The sequence below is a fragment of the Egretta garzetta genome, unplaced genomic scaffold (genome assembly GCF_000687185.1).
Source record: "Egretta garzetta isolate BGI_Z169 unplaced genomic scaffold, ASM68718v1 scaffold585, whole genome shotgun sequence".
NCBI lineage: Eukaryota > Metazoa > Chordata > Aves > Pelecaniformes > Ardeidae > Egretta > Egretta garzetta.
The window spans coordinates 816,762-836,849 of record NW_009259708.1 but is presented as its reverse complement, the minus strand read 5'-3'; the positions used below and the strand labels follow the sequence as shown (position 1 = coordinate 836,849).

At 37.9% G+C, this 20,088-nt stretch overlaps 1 protein-coding gene across 6 annotated transcripts; it reads right to left on the bottom strand.

Annotated features, from left to right (window-relative positions):
- Positions 1-611: 611 nt before the first annotated feature.
- RNF170 (ring finger protein 170) lies at positions 612-20,088 on the bottom strand. Of its 6 annotated transcripts, none has more exons than XM_009639001.2 (7): positions 20,020-20,088; positions 13,655-13,798; positions 9,003-9,078; positions 7,702-7,813; positions 6,572-6,645; positions 4,656-4,760; positions 612-2,925 (listed from the first exon to the last, which is right to left on the bottom strand). In XM_009639001.2, the coding sequence occupies exons 2-7, from the start codon at positions 13,789-13,791 to the stop codon at positions 2,656-2,658; spliced, it is 774 nt and encodes a 257-aa protein (XP_009637296.1). In that variant the 5' UTR covers positions 13,792-13,798; positions 20,020-20,088; the 3' UTR covers positions 612-2,655. The 6 variants fall into 6 exon arrangements, with proteins under 6 accessions (XP_009637296.1, XP_035750315.1, XP_009637297.2 ...); XM_035894422.1 differs by lacking the exon at positions 20,020-20,088 and adding an exon at positions 14,121-15,188; XM_009639002.2 differs by lacking the exon at positions 20,020-20,088 and adding an exon at positions 14,121-15,186 and having other exon boundaries at positions 7,702-7,810.

Below are 20,088 nucleotides of genomic sequence, written 5' to 3'. Positions count from 1 at the left end.
TAAAGGAGCAGCAGCCAGATGCTGCGGGACAGATGGATCTTCACACCATTACAGCCGTTGACAAAAAGGCCTGAGCAAGTCATAATACTCTTCATCAGTGGCTTGCAGGACCAAAAAAAAAAAGTCAGGAAACAAAAAAAAAGCAGGCATATTGGTGAGAAGGAAGGATGGTCCTAATTCTGTCAAGCAGTTAAATGTACTGAATTTAAGCTTACAACATTACTCGATATTCAAAAGTAAGCAGAAGCCTCTGAGCAAAACCTTTCAGGCTAGCAGAAATGCAGTGAAGGAAGAAACAGAACACAGGTAAACTTTATATAGCAACTCTGATGTGGCTTGTATGTGATTTCACGTACACAAGAAGGTCTGTTCTTCAGCAGCAGACCCCTTAGACGGGTGTTTCTGCATGAACTTCACGGTAGCCTGTGGAACTGGGGAGCTCAATGAAAACAAATCAGTAAGCAGCTTCAGGTACATCTATATCCACTCTCGATTTACAGAGCCATGGGAAAAAGTATAAACACAATCATAGGATAAACATATGGAGGAGGTACCAGGTCAACAGATTCTATGGACAGACTCCAGGTGTTCTACAACAGCAGTTCACACTCTTCTCTAAGCAGACCCACAAGTTAAACTCCAGGAGAAAAGGGGGTGTTAAGTTTACTCAGTTAAAAATACTTTTTTGGAGTTTGCTCTCAGCTGGATCTCTTGGGGGAAAAAAAACCAAAACCAAAACAATGCTTAGCACAAAACTGCAAAATTCTGTCTTACTTGACATCCTAAACTACTGTCTTGCTTTGTAAATATACCTAATAGTTTATGAATATCCCACGCTTACTCAGTAATACCTTAATGACTTTTAACTGAGGTAGCCACTAAACCATCACCATTAGCGATGCCAACGCAAAGGGAAAAGCTCAACTAAGATGCTCATAACCAGTTAGTTTGCCAAAACTAATAGCATTTGCTTCCAAAAATGTCATTTTCTGTCTTGTTCTCCTCCTCTCACCCTTGTTTCACTTCCTGTTTCTCCTCTCGCTCATCTCTAGCAAACAACAGTAAGGAAAAATTTAGCTTTCCAGTTCACTTGGAAAACATCTTTGGATTTTCAAAAGCAAATTTTGAAATGAAGAAATCAGTGGATTTCCTTTTAAATGAATGTTGTTTAAAACACTGACACTGAAGGACAACCTCCAACCCCAACCACTGGCAAGTCAGGTGCCAGCTCTGTCACCTTCCTGCACATGCCGAGGTGCTAGAAGCTGCGGAAAGACGCCTGCACGGGCAAAACACAGGAGTTGTGAAAAGGTCCCTTTCATTGTAAGTCTCATCCCATATATGTAAACACACAAAGAATCACCTGTCTAATCACTGTCTTTCAAGTACTCAGGAAGTTAAAATAAAACGGCAGTTACCATTCCTCCAGCTAAAAAGTACATAGATCTCAAATATCCTTGACCTTTCTAGTGGCATTAATTTCTTAAAATGAAAATATTTTCAAATTACTTCTGTAGCTATGATACCCTATATCCAAATTCAACTTTAAAAAACACCCAAACAACTTTAAGGATAACCAATACCCTGGTATTTTTCAAAACATTTCCAGGATTGTTTTGTGGTCCCTTATCACACATCTTATTCAAGGTAACCCCCCCTCTACTCACATCCAAATCAACCAACCAACCAAACAAGAAAACCCCAACTGAAAATCAAACGCCCCAATATCTAAGTTGTTTAATACTTGTATTGCAGAATGTACATTCAGGTAAAGTCCTGTAGTGTAAACATCCAGTTCTCACTTCTTTTCTTCAACCACGATCTAAAACGTGAGGGTTCTCTCCACTGGCTAAATGCTTTAATGCAACTAAAGGAATGCAAACTCTCACTTCAGATACATTGCATTGACCCAAAGCAGCATAAAACCTTTGCTTCAAAGATACCTATCTACCAAATAAACACGCCTGAAGAGAAAAACCATGCTTCTGTTTAAAAATAGAGCACTCACCAGTCTGGTGTGCATAATATTGGTTTCTCTATATAGATCAGATACTGTGTGTATATTGCCAAATATAAAAATAAAATTGTACGAATTGCATGCAACCGTACATAGTGCAGTTCAAGCAATACTGAGGTGTTCTCCTTGTTTTTGTGAAGCACATGGACAACAGCAAACTGTACGGTGATAATTGTAATACAGTCCTTGGGCTTCTTCTTCCACAGAGACACACACAGCTACTTTTATTTTAAAAAACTCTAGCCCACAACAGGGAGACATTAAACAATTTCGCTGTGATAACCATACTGTGAAGAATTTCTGAATTTCTTTACACGTCTAGATTACCCAAACAGATTTTTTGTTAGAACTCCTTTTTCAAAAACCACACACCAGAAAAGGTGTTTTGTGCTTTGATTACATACAGCTGTTTATCAGATGGAAGAACCTCATCCTTATGAAGCATATGTAATACACAAATTAAAGATTCCAGTTAAGCATCACCACATACTAACCCTTCAAATTTGTATAAGATGACCAGCTATGAAATTGTAACTACTGAAACTGTACACAGGCGTTTTGATATATCATGTTTATGTTGTAGTTCTCTTTTTAAAACATTCCACATTGCCTCTGCATTTGGGTCATTTTTGTCCATTTCACCTATTCAGCCGCTGTGTTATCACTTCTCGGTACATGATAGAGATATATATCAGCAGAAGAAAAATGACAAAGAAATCATCCAAGAACCCCAGAATTCCAAAGAGGGCTTCAGGAAGAAAATCCAGAGGTGAAACCAGGTAGAGCAAGGCTCCAAGCAAGCAGAGGAATATTCTGATGCGAAACATCCAGAAGAGGCCCCCAACAGAAAACATCTCTCTGAAAGCATGCCGCAATAAAGTGGGCAGATCCATAATTCTTTCCATAATCTGTGAAGAAAGAAACCAAAAGTTAGCCTATGCTAAACAGGTCTTTTTTTAGTCTTAAGTTTCTATTAGTTTCTATATTACAACTTTGGGATCTGCTTTTTAGAATTAAAAAAGAAAACAGTAAGACAAGACTTCCTGGATTTAGTTTTACTTGGTAAAGTCAGATTTAGAACATACATATTTTCAAGAAACAGTCAAACTGTGTTATTCTATGCTGTAAAGCATACATTTGACTCGCTACAAAATACTTTGGCATCTATTAAGATGGAAAAGCAGTGACTACTAGAGTAAAACAAATGACTGAGAAAGTGAGAAACAGCAAACAGGTTAACTGGAGTGAAATATTGATCAGAATGGAAGACAACTAGGGATTGTGAGAAAAAAATCCCAACAGGTAAAGTAATATAGGTTGTAGTTCTTCAGAAACACAAGACCCCGTCCCCTGGCATATAACCAGCCATTCACCTAAGTTTCCAAAGGACGGACCAAGCTTCAAAGTAAAGTAAAGAACCTTTAAATGAATCCATCCCTGGCTTCTTTTTAATTTTTCTGCTATGATTCTGTCATCTTAATGAGGGACTGCTCAGTAGAAAATATTCAGGTTTTTGTTGTGAGGCGTAGGGAGGGGTGAACTTTGAAATTGTTTTCATACTGGTTCCTTTTCTACTGTACACAGTTTCTATGCAGAGCCATGACATTAAAATGAGTTATTGCCAAGGCTGAAAAAGTTCTTCAGAAAGAAATTTTGTATGTGGTTAAGGCAATACACTGTGTATAAGTCAAAGACAATTTATCTAGCCCAATTAGGGCTTTAATGAAGAATTCTGGCATGACCTCAGACAGGTTATTGGAGACTAGACACAAAGCCCACGGAGAAATCCAGTGGAGCCTGAAAGATAGTTTCAATTTATTCTGGATCAAAACCGTAACTGTTTTGTGGTTTAGAACATGAAAAAAAAAATTTCCGTCTCACGCCTCTCTTGTCTCCTTGTCTCTTTGGACTGTAACTTTTTCTTGCTAACATTTTGTTGCGATATCCAAATCCAATGAGCAGATGAAGACAAGCAGGGAAGTCAGTAGTATTCACGTGTGTGCATTTCTCCTTGTGAATCAGAACATGCACATAGAAGACAGCCTCACAAGGCTGACTTTCTGAAGTTCATAGAACTTCAACCAGCTCTCTTAGTTATTTGTCAAAAAATTACATTTTTTTTTTACTCAGAGAGCAGAATAAATACTGTAAGATAATCTAGGAGGAAAATAAAAAAAATCAAGACAGCCAATAGCTTGAAATCTGAGGAAGAAAGGCACAGAGTAGAACTTCAGATTTGTCTAATCAACGTAAAGAGATCAATCAAGTGAATATTCTTCCATTAAGTATTTTTACTGACTAATTATTTATCCTTTCAAATTAACAAGTCATAATTTTAAAAAGAGCTTAACACATGAATAGAGAACTCAAGGCATATTAGCAGTTCTCACTCACAACAAAAATACTAGTCTCCATACATTTCCACAAATTACAAATAAGTATTTTCAAGGTCATGGGTTTGCCCTAACTATATAAACATGAATTTCCTAAGGAAAACTTCCATAGTCCCTAAGCATCATGAAAAGAAAATTCACACCCCAGGGTGGGAAGAGAAGAAGGAAAGAAAAGAAAATCACAAAAAATGCTGTTAGTCTTCCCTAAAATCACTGACTTCCACCCAAATTGGCCCAAAACTTACAGATCTGGGCTGTCCCGAGAATCTCCGATTGTAATCATTAACATCTTGTAATACTTGGGTGGCATCCTGCTGATCTTCACCAAAAAGTGGTAAAAACAATGTTACCTAGGCACAGCAAGGAGATTTTGTTACACGTGCAACTGTCTTTTAAATGCAGGCATTGTGAACTATAAATGAAAGCAGTAATCTTCAGTTACCTACACAGAACAAACTTTCTTTCAGTTGATTGTTTAGTAGAAAAATAAAATGAGAACTACTAACATGGAAACTGCTGCTAAGTTTTAACAAATTCATTGCTTACAACTCTCTACAGAATATTAATTTTTTAAAAGATTGTTAAAAACAAGCATAAGAACACTCTTTCTAAGAGAGGCTTACAGGAAATCTTTCTAAACACCTAAATGTTTTATGTTTCAGAAGTGGGACAGATGATTTGTAAAATAAAGTTAATTTACTGAATTAATCTTAATAAACAGCTTCATTTCTTAAACTGAAAATCAAATAAAGCAACCAGTGAGGCCATTCTTCTTCCATCCTTAGAATGGCCTTGCATTTCAGCAAACGTGCAGCAAAACTCATACTTTTCCATATGGATGTTCATACCAAGACCAACCAGAATAATACAGAATAGTAAGTTAACAGGGAAAGATATTAACCTTCAGGTCTTTTGTAAGCACAGAGAATTCTGCTGTGTTCTTGGGTTAGTTTTCATGCAAACATAGAAAAATACGTAAGGTCATATTCACATATATCTTATGTTATCTTTCTGTATGGAGTTTCTGAAAACTTAAGACCTGTATTTGGAAGCAATGCTCAGGTATAAAATGCAGATTACCATAGGAAACAGAAAATGTATAGCACTTTAAATTACTACAGTCTTTCAAAAGCTCTCTCTCTACCTGGCCACTAAATATCTACCTTACGCAAACCTTCTGTATGACTCACGTTGTTCACGTGTGCATAGTTCCATTCCTCATTTATAAACCAGACCTCACTTTTCTTACTTCACAGGGTGAGAATGAATGCATAACCATGCAAGCAGTACCACTCAATTTACCTGTTACTACTACTGAAGGTAGAATAATATCTGTGTAAGGAGAGACACTAAAAAAAATCACTTATCCTCCTCTTTTTCATCTTCCTCGCCTTTATTTTTTGTCTCTCTCTCCTCACTGGCTACACTCCAAATCTCTTCATTCTTCCTCTAGTCATACCTATTTTTCTTTCCCTCTTCTGTCTTCTTACAGTCACTTGTCCTGCTAATACACACAATCACAGCAGGATGTAATGTATGGGCATGTTATATAATGCATCAGAAGTCACTAGCTCTGTAGTCTGTGCACTGTTAAAATAACGATGTACTTCTGTTTAAACACGTGGTATCAGACTCAGAGATCCTAAGTGTTAATGAGTTGCAGGGACATATTTTAAACTGACAATATAAGTAAGTTGCGTAGGAAGTAAGTTAATGGTTGCTCTACAAAGCTCAAATTAATAATACATACAAACTAAAAATAGGGACAAAATAAGAAATTGACATTGATAGAGTTTTTTGGCAGGGAGAGAAGGGAGAGGGTACTTCTCAGAAACCAGTAGTATACTGCCTACTGGCAGTCCTCCACAACAGCCTGGCCTTTCAGATGCCAGTTTTGGTAAAGAAGTTATATAACATCCCAAACACAAAGCATGGAAGAATCATAGTTAAGGTCTTATATGATTTTCTGTTTCCATACAGTCCTTTACAGAAAAATGGCTGAGTTGTCAGTGCGGTTCTACGCCTCACACATCCATATTCTTTCAGCTTCTCAGACTTCCTCTTCTGTCAGTCTCACTATTGCAGTTCACATGTAAGTGCCTTTTTGGTAAGCTGTACTAGATAACCAAACTATCAGGTCCACAATTACTTAAAATATTACCGTTTGTCTGCAGATTGGACAACGGATGGCACCAAGCCATGAGCCATACCTCCAGTAGGCTATAATGCAGGAACCTGATGAAGGCAAGTTACACACATTAAAACTTGTGAGCTGAAACACCCATTGCATGAAATAATATGTTACACATCAAGGAAAACAACAGACTTGTATAAGCAGTTAGGTTAAATCTATCTTTTCTGGTGTAATTTTGTATACAGCATTCACTGAAGATACCAAGAACCCACGTGTTCAAATTCAATGCTATTAATGAGAAAAGTCTTGAATAGGTTCAACCACATCATTAATTTTAAGGCATTATTTTCTGAAAAGATAGAAAATGTCTTTAATCATTAACTGAAGAAGCAAATAATAAAAATGTTACCAGTTTAAAATTTAGAACTGACAAAAATGTCAAGAGATGTAAAATTTATCCTAAACCCCTGGTTTTAGTATGGAAGTTTTAACATGTGAAGGAATATATAAAAACCTGAGTTCTTTAACTGTTTTCCAACTCTGTAAATTTTTTCTTTTAAGTGACTAGGCATGGTATGCATTATATACTCCATAAAACTAGATGAATGCAGGGAAAGAATCCTACTGGGAACCTGAAGCAGAGGAAGCAAAACGCTACATAGGGCATCTATATGTAAATTTGAATAGCCAGGCCTCAAAATAAGGGGCAAACACTTTAAGCATTGTGAACTTAGTTATAATTCTTCAGGACTTCCAAGAAAAAAAAAAAAAACCCTCTCCGAGATAAAGATAATACCAAGCAGAATTTTTCACTCTTTCTAAACCAGTTTTTTTAAATGGTCCATTTCCAAGTGTTTTTCAGCCTCTTCAGTATTTTACTAACTGGAAATAAATTATACTTTCTTTCTCTGACATTTTTAAATTAACTGCAGTTTCAGTCCTAATAGCACAGAAAAAAATGCAGCACACTCTCAGAGTGACTGTTTATTTACAAATGTTTTTTCTCAACAATTTATATAAGAAGTATTTCTAATGCGGAGTAGAAGATAAGCAGTTAAAATCAAAGAAAGCTTTGCATTAGGGTGACTGTACTAGTGCCAAAAGTTTGTATTTCTGTTCTGATTTTATCTTTGGGGCTTGGGCTTTTTCTTGCTTACCACAGAAGAGATGTCCACAGTTTGTTTCTATAGGAAATGTAGCCTGTTGCAAACAGACTGGACAGGACATATCTGTATAGAAACGATGTCTATCACCAGCAGAAGCATCCTGCTGGAACAGAAGAGACATGCAAAGTATAAGAGATACGATTTTTATAGAAGTGTACTGAGTTTAAAAAAATAATAATAAATCCAGTGTTCATTTACTAGAATTTAAACAGTCAAATGCAAAACTATGTGAAATGAAAGAGAAATATATTTAAATTAAAAAAATCAAGCACACTTAAACGCAAAACCTGATTCACTAAGCAAGTTCTTCTTGTGACAAGCCCATTGTTTTCCCTTCATCAGTTATGCGTGTGCTTCAATCCAGTTAAAGACAGCAAAGAAAGAACTTTTCCTCACCATTTTGCTGTATTTGTCTTCCACATAAATTGCACTGCAGTTAAAAACCTGTCATTATTTCAAGAAGCATTATGATGAAAGACTCTCCTCAACACTGTCCAAATGTATGGCTTTTCACTCAGACTGGGACTCCACAATTTCCAGTAACCTGGCCTAGACGCTCCCAACCTCTCCTCTCCGTGTCAGAGCTGGATGCAGTTGTAGAGCCATAGAATGGTTTGGGTTGGAATAACCTAAAGGCCATGTGTTCCAATCCCTCCTGCCACAGGCAGGGACATCTGTCACTAGATCAGGTTTTTCAAAGCCATGTCCAGCCTGACCTTGAACTCTTCCAGGGATGGGGCAGACACAACTTCTCTGGACAACCCGGCCCAGTGTCTCACCACCTTCCTAGTAAAAAACTTCTTCCTTATAGTCCCATCTAAACTTAACCTCTTTCAGTTTAAACCTTCTCCTGTCAACTAAAGGCTTTGACAAAAAGTTCCTCTCTCTCTCAATCTTTGTTGCCTGGCTCTTGTTGCTGTACCATTGTTCTGCTACACACAGTTTATCAGTCTAAACATCTAACCCCTGTCCTGTGGCAGCAAGCTGTACTCCAGATTTCCTTTCCTTTACCACTAAATTCCCAGGAACATTGCAGGAAGCACACAACATAATCTAACACACTCCACCTTGTGGCAAAAACTCGTGTGAAAAAAGAACCAGCTAAGTATTTAATTACTTCATTTATCCATAAAACCCCCCTATGTTATCTCATTACTTGATAAATTTCAAGGATGGCTCTGTACAATAAGTAAGCTTCCATAACTTTCAAGACCAGCTTCTTTCAGGACTTCAGAGCAGTCTACAGTACCCCAAACCAGACAGCTGAATGATGCCAACACTTAGCACAGCACCTGCTCAGTTTGAAGCTGCTGACGAAGAGCTCGCACTAGCTCTTGATTTTCTGGGTGTATGTTCTGGTGTTCATTTCTGTGAAAGGAAATATAGGCAATAAAAAAACCTGAACACTGTGACCCAACACTGAAAAATAACTGATCGAAGGAAAAAAAAAAGAAACTTGAACAAAGGGAAAAAAATCCTTCTTTCCTGCTGTAAACAATTTTAAAGGAAGTACACAAATAATTAAGGAAACAGGACATTTATTCTAGCTCCTAAAGTTACTCTGGACATTTAAAGCTATACAGTAGTTAAGATTTTTCAGACAGACTCCATAATCAATCATTAAATCATGTTAAAACTAGATTTTCATCTGAAAACAAAACTAAGCCATTAACCTGCAAAAAAACCAAGCTGCTTGAAAGCTTTTATATCCATTATGCAGAAATATTCTTAATTCTTGTCTCCACTGCTAGTTTTGTATTGTTGGTCTTACTTGTAAATTTCTTGGTTTTTTCACTCACTACCTAAGTTATGGAGTTGAAACCCCCAAATTATTTCAATTTTATCTGCTACATGAAAGATGAAGACATAACATTTACATAAGAAGGGGTAGGCAAACTCTTAGATTTAGAATGTGGAATTTATGTAACTATCAGCAGACTGGATATAAAAAGAAATCACTCTTTTTAAATCACTCTTTAAAAAGAAAGACTCTACAGGCAAGAAAACTACAGGTTAGAGATGCCAAGGGGAATCATAGGCAAGGGATTCACCGAAGGAAGCAGGCTGGATATATTACAAGTTTGAAATTCAAAAGCACAATGGGAACAGAATTGGAACTAAAAATGATGCTGACAACATTAAGAGCTCTTGAGTTACAATAAATATGAGTCAACAGCATCATATTCAAAACTGTGAAATTTTATGCTTTATTTATTCATATGGATTTCACTGGTGATACATTCTGCTCAGCACTGTTGAGGTCTCAGCTGGATTCTGTTTTCCATTTTGGGCTAAATGCATAAAAACACATAGAGAAGTTGGAGGAAGTTCAGAAGAGAGTAAGAACTACTGCCCACATTTTTTAAACATAAGAGAAAGAGTGAAGGGATGTCAGTTCATACAGAAGGCTGCTCATGGAGAGAAAGGGGGACAGGATAAGGTTTTCATTCTATAAATATGAGCAATTATTTCCCACAGTTATCTAAGGCTGGTGGAAAAACATTTCTAACCACTAAATGTACAAAATCAGAAAAGGTTACCTCAGGGTATTATGATCTATCTTTGACTAAAAGTTAAATAAAAAACCCCAGGTTGCACTGCTTCCAGGCATGATCTAGGCAAGCTGATCCTCTGTCACAGCTGAGGGATGGATTGGCTAATTTTTAGGACGTTTTCTGGTTGCGGTTCTATTTACATAATTTCCTCAAACGCTGTAGAAGCTTCTGCAATATTTTCCTTCATTTGATGTGGGCAATCATAATATTGCATTACTGTTATCTTTAACATTTTGTCTCCTTCATTCTTTATTCAAAGAGGAACAGAAAAATCCCATATTTTTCATACTAGTAATTACACAGTTACCTGTAAAAAGTAAATTTATTTAACACTAATGTGGGTGACATATGTCAAAGTTATATGATGGGAAGCTTAGATCAAAACCTTTCTTGCCCACCCTAGGTCTCCACGAGTCAGATTTTGTGGATGTGGTCTGTCATACATGTTATACGTAGAAAAGTATTTTCCTATTTAGATGCTACAAATAAGCATATATTGCACCTTCAGTTTGCCAGGACTTTGCTATATATTGAAATTCAATTCAAACCACACACAAGTGGAAGGTGTGAATTATAAGCCAGTTTATTCTGATTCCTTCACGAACAACTAATTGTAAATTTGCTGCTAAAGTCTTATCTAGTGAAAAGCTATACTAAGCAAAGAAGAATCTTAAATGCACAGATTAAAAAAGCAGACATGGTAAAGTTACCCAGGCAATGTTCGCGTATCATCCTTGTACAAATACTTCATTTATGTAACTTTACTTTGGTATCAGATACGATGTTGATTACATGAGAGCATTTGCAGAGCTGTAGAGGTTACACTACATAAAACATCTCTCACATAAGACGCTGAGGTATCAGAACACTGCGCAGTGTCCAGGAGGGGACAGGCAGAGCTCAAGGCATATCCAATTCGTAACTTCTGTCATGCAATTAGTGTGAGGAAATAAATGAAATAAATGAAAAACAGTATGGTGCTATGTAACTAAAGGCATTATCAAACACAAGCCAGAAAGAAAGAAAGTTAGAGTCTTTTCATTTCCCCACTTCTGAGCATTAGCACTCCATAACTTGAGGAAAGAAGTCCCGTGACGTGGAAAGACGGTACTAGGTACCGCAAAGGGCCCCACAAATTATCATCACCAGAAGGAGGAAGGCTGCCTAATCACTCAGGGTGCAGTCCCACACAGGAAAAGTGAGGGACAGTACTTTATGGGGACTGGTGTATCACTGTGCAACGATGGCCATTGTTAATTTCCAGGGATTAATGAAAATGCTGACTTGATCTTATAATCAAACCACACGATGGGATAGAAAAATGAGGAAAAAGATCTAAACCTGAAGATTCATAAACATGGGTTAGGTAAGTCACCTGGTCAAGTAGGGAATCTCTGATACAAAACACTGGAGGGTCAGGCTCCCATTAATTTATTGGATAAACTAAATTTTCACAGTCTCATTGGTAATGTGACAACCTACTCACAAGTTTAAAAGATGGAAAAAATCTGGCTGCATTTTATCAAAATTTATAATACAAAGACATACAGGCTTTGCAGAAGTATCTTATAGTGACTGAGCTAAACACCTGCGAATTGGTATATACGTTAATTACTGCTAATAAGTAAAAAAAAAGCACAAAAAGCACCAAAAGCACAGAGACCTTCAGCTCATGCCCTGATGTGATGCTTCATTGACTTCTCCCTGCTGGAAACAAGTACGGCAACCATAACCCTTAGCGGATCTTGTACAGGGAACACACCAAGCACTGTATTGCCTAAGATAACTATAGAGAAGGAAAAGAAAATACTCCCTTTCTTCCCCACTGCCCCTTCAATGCTAAATAAATAAGAATTACTATACTTTTTGTACTGCACAGATTTTCTACCACACTGTGCAGATTTTGATGGAGACAATACAAAGGAGGTAGGGGAAAAATGCTGCTGAATGAAACAATATCAAAAGGTACCAGAAGGCACAGTGGAGAGCTAAGAGGATGCTGATAGGACTTTCAGTAGTCAATACAGAAGTAAACAAGTATGGAAGCTTTGTGTATGAGTTTATTTGCCCCTCCAGAAATTAAACCATCAGGGCATCTAATAGGATTCACAGACAAACTTTTTACTTAGCTGATTACACTGCAGAGGTAGTTAGTGGCAAGCCCTTTTCTCCCTCCCCAAGTAACCCTTCATCATCGATGTATCATCTCCCTGAACTCCAGTCCTGACTGAACTCCCCCTACTCTTGGCCACCGCTGACCCTTGTTCCACTCACTTTTTTTCATGTTCCTAACTTATCTTCCTTTATAAAGTTCAAAAATAAAATACTTACTTTTTAACAAAACACTCAAAATTCAAGTCACAAATGCTTGAATAGTCAATATAAGGGGTAGAGAAAGCGTAAGAGAGCAGAGGGAAAAGAGGCACTCTTGAAGCCATCTGAATAACTAAAACAGCCTTGGAAAGAAGAGCAAGGTGAAGTGCATACGTTTCTCTCGGATTCCTTTGCTATCTCCTGGTCCTGAACAGCAGCACAGCCCGGCAGTCCAACCAAGCTTACCCACCTTCTGGTTTCTTTTGTAGCTTGCTCTCAAGTATGTCCTACCCCGCTAATACTTCTCATACGCACAAATCCTCCTCAGTAAATTCCATAATCCCAAAACATCACTAAAATTGAATTCTCTTAGTTGTTAAAACTCTTCTATGTTCAGAAGTTTACAGACATTCTTTAAAGCCTGTCTGAAACTGAGACTTATTTTCCCAAAACACACAGGCTAAAATATTTCTTAGGTCACAAGGAAAAACTGAAATGGAAAATAAGCTTTAATTACTTGACCATTAAAGTTATTGAATTCTGAACTTAACATTTTGCTTTATGGAAAACACATTAAAGTCCATTGTTTTCCAGCATATTCATTTATAAACAAATCATTTTGATTGTTGTTTGATTGACAACAAGTCAATTTATACAGGTTTGGTTTTTTTGGAAGGAGACTACAACTAGAACATACGTGGGAGGATTATATGCAATCTTAATTGTGGAGTCATTATTGACAAATCCGTACTTTGTAACCAGATATGACACAGCCATACAGACTGTGAATTCAGCCATTTTCAGTCTTAAGGAATGATGAACATTATTCAGTTTGATCATCTGAAAATAAGGAAGAGTTAAACTTCACTTTTGAGAAATGCATCATTTCATTCTACCTGTGAATTAAATTATGAACTCTGCCCAGCAATTAGTTAAACAGAGTAAGTGATCAAACAATCATTTCCTTAATATCACAAAATCACAGCTATTTTGTATACCAATGCAAAAATTTATTGAGAAAGTTAGAATTTTACAAATGCAAGTATGTAGATCAATTCCTGTCAACATATTCTCACCTTAAAAGTGTATATACCAGAGCAGCAATGAAAGTGAAACTGAGCACAACAGCCACCAGTACCTGGTCACTTACTCCTTCTATAACTGAATCATTATCTAGCTTCAAACTCTGAACTTCTGCTGGGTGACTGGCCATCACAGCTCTAAAATGTAAAAAGAAATATATACATATACATACATATATATATATATTAAAACACACACGCGCACACATACATTTTAAACATAGTTACAAATAGTATGTATACACATCTATTCATACACTCAGTAAATCCCTGATGCAACAGATTAGTCATTGCTGGGGGAAAAATAGTAAAAGAAGATGGAACAGATGCATTTTTGCCAAACACTGAGCTTGCTGCAGAAGACTGCAAAACATTTGTCTTGCGCAGTAGCAAACAAGTCTTAAATGACTGTGTTGTTATCTAAAGATTTTTTTTTTAAACCATCAGTCAGATACTTTACCTGGGAATCTTCACCAGATAACTTGCCTGGGAATAGGTCATTGCTGAATTAGATCTATTTGAAGGACAGTTCATTTATAAAAAGTATAATGACTCCGCATTATCAAGAATTTTAGCTATTACACAACACATCTTTGCTGCTAGGCTGAGACAATGTAATTTTTAGAAACCTAATTTTCACCACTTACGTGAAGAAAGAAACAAGGACATTTGGGGTTTAGCTGTTTTTAGAGTGTTAAATCCCCATTTGGATACACAGGAATCACCCAATGCACTTCACATTTTATCTGTCTTTTCTATGCATTACCATCCTTCAGCTGGAAACATGGGAAAAACTTGAAAGAAAAGGAGTATTATCAGGCTTCCCTAGTTAGACTCATTTGTTTTACATTCATTGCACATAGGCAACAATCAGAATGACTTGCCAATGCTGACATTTATTACCCCACAGCATTAACCTACAGCTGGAGACAAGCAATATAAAATAGTTTCTAACACACGGCTAAAATGACTCCTGTTGCAATCAGGAAGTGAAATGATCTACAGCTGTGAATAGTATGAAACCAGGAGAGCGAAGCTAACTCTGGCAAATGACCAAAAAAGTCATACTGAAGCTGTGTCCATACACAGTTAATGCATTTTTCATACAGAGCTTACATAAAATCCCAGCATCAGTTTATGTGGTCAGGTAAGACTGGTATCATTTACTTTACTTCCTAGTCAGTGTGTGTGCCTTAAGCCTGAAAGCTTTCATCAGTATTTCCCTCTACTTCACAGCTCATGCGTCATGTTCTAATTTGAACCTTGCTGTCTCGCAAACATCACCAGACACTGCCTGGCCCCGAATTAATTGCAAAACTGAAATGGAATACAAGTCCTCGTGATTTTAGTGCATACCTGTAATGACTACCCTGGCAAGATTTCAACATGCTAGTCTACTGCTAATATAAAAGTGTCACCTTTTCCATAAGATAGCTACTCTCACCCTCCAGATCTTTTCTTGTATGAGTTGTGGTGCTTTTTCCAAGCTTCCTTACATTAGTGGGAGACGCCCTCTGTAGCAGAACGCAAAAAAACCCTGGTATATTCTAACATTATTGTGAAAAAAGGGTAAGTGGTGTAATTAAGTAATGTAAGAGCAGAGAAAACTCATGGAGAATGAAGGGTAGATTCCTTTAATTGTTGTTGTATTTGTGAGCTTCCACTGTGAAAACCAAGATGAAATAATGAAGCATATATGAAGTGAAACAATAAACTAAGCTATCCTGAACTGAGACTATTATTTCTGTAACCACAGTCATATTTTTTGCTAATTACAGCTTTCCACAAGCAACTGTGTCATAGTCTAACTACTAAAATGTCGATTAATATTTGGAAAGAGAACTCTTCCCAAAGCTGGAACACCAGTGACTCATCAAGAGCCATGTTTAAAGTAGGTCAATATTGACACAGGTTTCATATATACTAATGAATAAAAGACCAGATCTTTGTGGAAAGTTCTTACATAGGAACAAGAGCTTATACAAGGAGTTAGGGTATTTCTCTGTGTAGCTAGCTACACAATTATATTGCTGTAGTTAAAGCCATGAGGCTAAGGTGTGCTGTGATGCCTCCCCAGCTCAACATTCCCAACCTGTATACTTTAGGTCTTTGCATACCCAGTCCTGAAGAAGCTTCTCTCTTTTACAATACATCATTCTGGAACACTCATTTTTCACAACTGTGTCTCAGGCAGCATGGCTGTATCTTCAGCTCCTACATTTTCTCTCCGTAAGTATCATCACCAGTCCACTCATTCTTACTGCGTCATACTGTCATTTCTGGGTTGACGACTCAGTACAAAACCAGACGTAAATGGAAAGGAACCGGTATGCAATGATTCCTCCATTGTCCTGCATCAGCTCTGTTAGAATAGGCCACCATGCTCATTAAGTGTTAAGCACTTTTTTTCCAGAAATACACACAGTGGCAGAGACATACAGACACTTTAACTGCACCTTTGGAAGGCAAGTGTTTCTCACACTGACACCTGAAAGGCTTCCCATGTCACTGCTTGCTTGGTGCACTCTGAAACTGAGACATCAATTGCCACTGCCACGTAAAGTTAACTCAGTTTCCCTGAACAGCCTTCAAGACATCCACTCTAGAGCTCCCGCTCCCTCTCTGCATGTTCCTTCCAACACCACCCTTAATCCTTATCTGCCTTACCATTAATAGCACTCATTACATCTGCTTGCCTTCATTTCTGCTCATGCACTCTTCTTTAAATACCAAACTGTGGTGCCAAGGTCAGCAGCAGAATATGGACAAGAAATAGACAGATCCTCTTCCTTCCCGCACATAATCCCAGTTACCTGTATCTGCTTCACCCTTTCACTTGCCACATATGACCGTCCCAATAACCATTTTCACACAAACTCAGCATCCAAAACAAATTCCTGCACAGTCTTTTTGGCTACATGAAATGCCGCTCCCTCAAACACTTTGCCTTCACTTATGTATCAATATTGCCAAGATGTACAGAGGGGGGAGTGGAATCTCTGCCCCAACCTCTCTCCCAGCTGCTTTTATTACTAAATCCTAGAGAAGACGGGCTACTGATGCTTAAGGTTGATGTTGTTCATGTTATAACGTACTTGCTGCTTCTGGACAGCCAACAGGTGCTGAGCATATCCCCCTCGTTACCTCTAGCACTTTTTCTGAATGAGACCATTGCACAGGAGGGCTGACATGAATTGTGTAGAAAACAGAAGGGTTTCATTTCACAAGATCAATACATACTTGCTCAGAATAGTCATTCAAGCCCCAGTAGAGACAGTAACAATCTCCTCCTGCTCTTATTTCAGGGCTAGCATGTAAAAAAAGAAATGGCTACAAGGACAATGCTGATAAAATACACTATTTGAAAATGGTCTGACTGAAGGAGGAAGGAATTTTCTGACCTCAAGTCGGCTTTGAACATTTTCAAACAAAAGACCTAGAACTGCAAGCTTGCAGTTCATGTTTCCTCAGGTGCAACCACAACAGCCAATGAACACATCTGCAGCAGTTTCAACATGTAAAAAACTAGCTAACAGCCCTAAAATAGCTGCTAAGGAATCTTGCCTCACAGCGCATGTGTTTAGCAGTGGTGCTCCTTCAGTTGGCACAATTAATAAGCAGGCTACAGGAGACTTAATTCTTCAACGATGTAATGAAGACCCTTCAGTCTTCAGAGACAACCAGTATTGACAAGGGCTAAGTGCATGTCTGAGAAGACTTCTAGAATCAGACTTTATCACGGACACCTAATCTCTCCTAAAACAAAACCTGGTAATAATTCGATGTCATTTAACAGCAACTTCATGTGGTTTGTATTAAATTCAACCTTTTTATGTTGATCCATTACATTTGTTTGCTTATGCAAAAATAACAGTATTTCATCAACCTTTTCATCACATAATCCTTTTCAGATCAGTGTTCTACACCACAGGCTTTTCAGATATTAATTTCAAATCCGCTCTTTCTCTTCTGTAGACTTATACTACTTTTTGTTTCTTTTTACAATTACAAAGAAGGTTTGAGAGTTTTTTAAATGCTGTGACTCTATTCTTTTATACAAGTAATTAATTCCTGTCTACACTAGCTCTCCGAGAAAAGTACCAAATTAATAGAATGACTTCAGGGAAAAAAAGGCAGCAATTGAAAATAGATTAAATGTTGAGAATTGGTATTTGGTTATACTTAGGATTTTTTCTCTTTTTAGCCATTTAACAAAGACAGCTTTCTTAAATGAAAGCCTAACCCTACCCTGTGTTCCAGTTAGGGGATGAAAACCAAACGACATCTAATGATACTCACATCAAAACTGGAATTTATAGAGTTAACTTCAGAATGTTAAAAGTATCAGTTGCAAAGTTTAAAAATCTGACAAAGATGTCAGGCCTTTTTCCTATATTAAACGCAACAGCAAGAGCCCAAAACTTAATTTCCAGTTTCACTCAATCTCATCTTCAAACTACCGACACTTGCATGAAGTAAAACAGTATGACTGCCCAGTGAGGGGAAAAAAGGCAAGGAGTTACTCCTCCGCTCCACTTGGGCTAGAGAAGTTACAGCTGGACTTTGCAGCAAAGTACATAGACTGGGATCAGGTTTATCTGCATTAGGATTCTTGATGACTACAGAATGTAAACAACCTCAGACTGCATCGTCCACACAGTGCTTGGAAACAGAAAGGAATGGAATTTATCGCTTGTAAAATCACACGCTTTTTTTGTACAAACTGTCACAGACTAACCCTCTGAACACAAAATCACTTTGTTTATTCTGTTTATTCTCAGTTTTTCTGCAAAAGGTCACTGACAGAAAGCACCACTCGCTTACATTTCAAGTAAGAATCTGCAGGCCTTAAAAGTTACATTTCTCCCTGTATGGTTAAGTATGAACAATGCATGCAGGTTTATGCAAAAAAAGGAGAACCATAATGAGCACTACTGCTATTACAGCATCTTCTAATCTTGAAAGTTCATACAGATAACTTTGAAATGCGAGGGCATGAGGAAGTACCCTAGAGTGTGGATGTATTATTTCTTCTTTTTTCAGATTTGAAAAGTATTATGAAGACTTTCAATGTTCAACATACAGCACAGCTAGAACAATACCCCATACCGTGATCTGTAAAGAAACTGAAACAACCCAGTGCTTGCCATGATATATTAAACACTTGTTGCCAGCTACCCAAAGTTAGAATATCCTCATAGCTTTCTGAAGATTTGAACTTTTCCAAGTTTATCAGGGGAGTACCATATGCTAATATACTCTCAAACCTTGGAGTTACATAAAAAGGCTTTAAATCCCTTTTAAGAAAAAAGCCCAAGAATTCTTTATTTTAGAAGGCAAATCTTCCATACACACCCTCACATCTAAAATAGACAAGAAGACAAAAAGCGTTACTGTATTTGTTTGCATCAATGAAATACAGAACGTAAGCTACAGGTCATGACAATAGGCAAAGTGGAGCGGGAAATGGGTACATAAAGGAAGATGTGGCAGAAGACATCAAGTGCCAAAATTTATCTGTGAAAGCATTGTTTGCCAAAAGTACCAAGCATATAGCTTAAAGTACATGTCAAAATCTGTGATGGGAAGTTACAGTTGCACAGCACACATAGCTTTCTAAGACTTCTTAACTTACTCACAAATGTGAAAGCTACCTTTAAATGAAGAGAGACCAAATCTGTAACTTTAAAACGAAAACAACGGGCTATATACAATGAGGTTGGTGAGAAGGTACTTTTCTGGGAAAACCTGATAGTTTTCATAGCTTTTACAATACACTTTAATTCAAAACAGGTAGGCATAAAGGAACACTCAAGATTCTGTGCATGCTACCAACTTATTTCATTGAAGTACTGTGAGAAAAAGGGAACAAAGTGATAGTTACTAGATCTGCAACCCTTTGTTTCTTGGTTGTCTGTCCAGCCCTCAGCTGTTACCAGTGCACTGTGCTCGCTGCTCCAGGTTGTTGCCCATCAGGCCTGCTGCTAACTGACAGGGAACTGTACAGCCCGTCACGATGCCCAACGTTCTCATTCGCAAGCTCTGGATGGGCCAAAATTCAGCTGACTACCGAGGAGTTACTTGAACTTGCCAGGCAACCCCTTCGCAGCATGGCGGAGAGCTACCCCAGCTGGGGCAGTAAGGAGACAGCGCCACGCTGGCCATGCAACCCGCTCCTTCTCTTTGAGATTAAAAATTAATGGAATTGCCTGCAGCTAATGCTAAGCAAGTTACCTTTGTTTTCTGTCAGCTGATTTTTTACTACAGCCGAGTTTTGCTCAGAGGAAGTTAATGTCGCTTTCTACTCAAAAAGGAGAGGAAAACCGTGCTCCTTCCACTAACCAAGCCGTCATACTTACTAGCATGGGGAAGGCGGGGGTGCAGCGTCCCCACACGCCCCCGCTCCCGAAGCCAGGGACAGCCGGGGC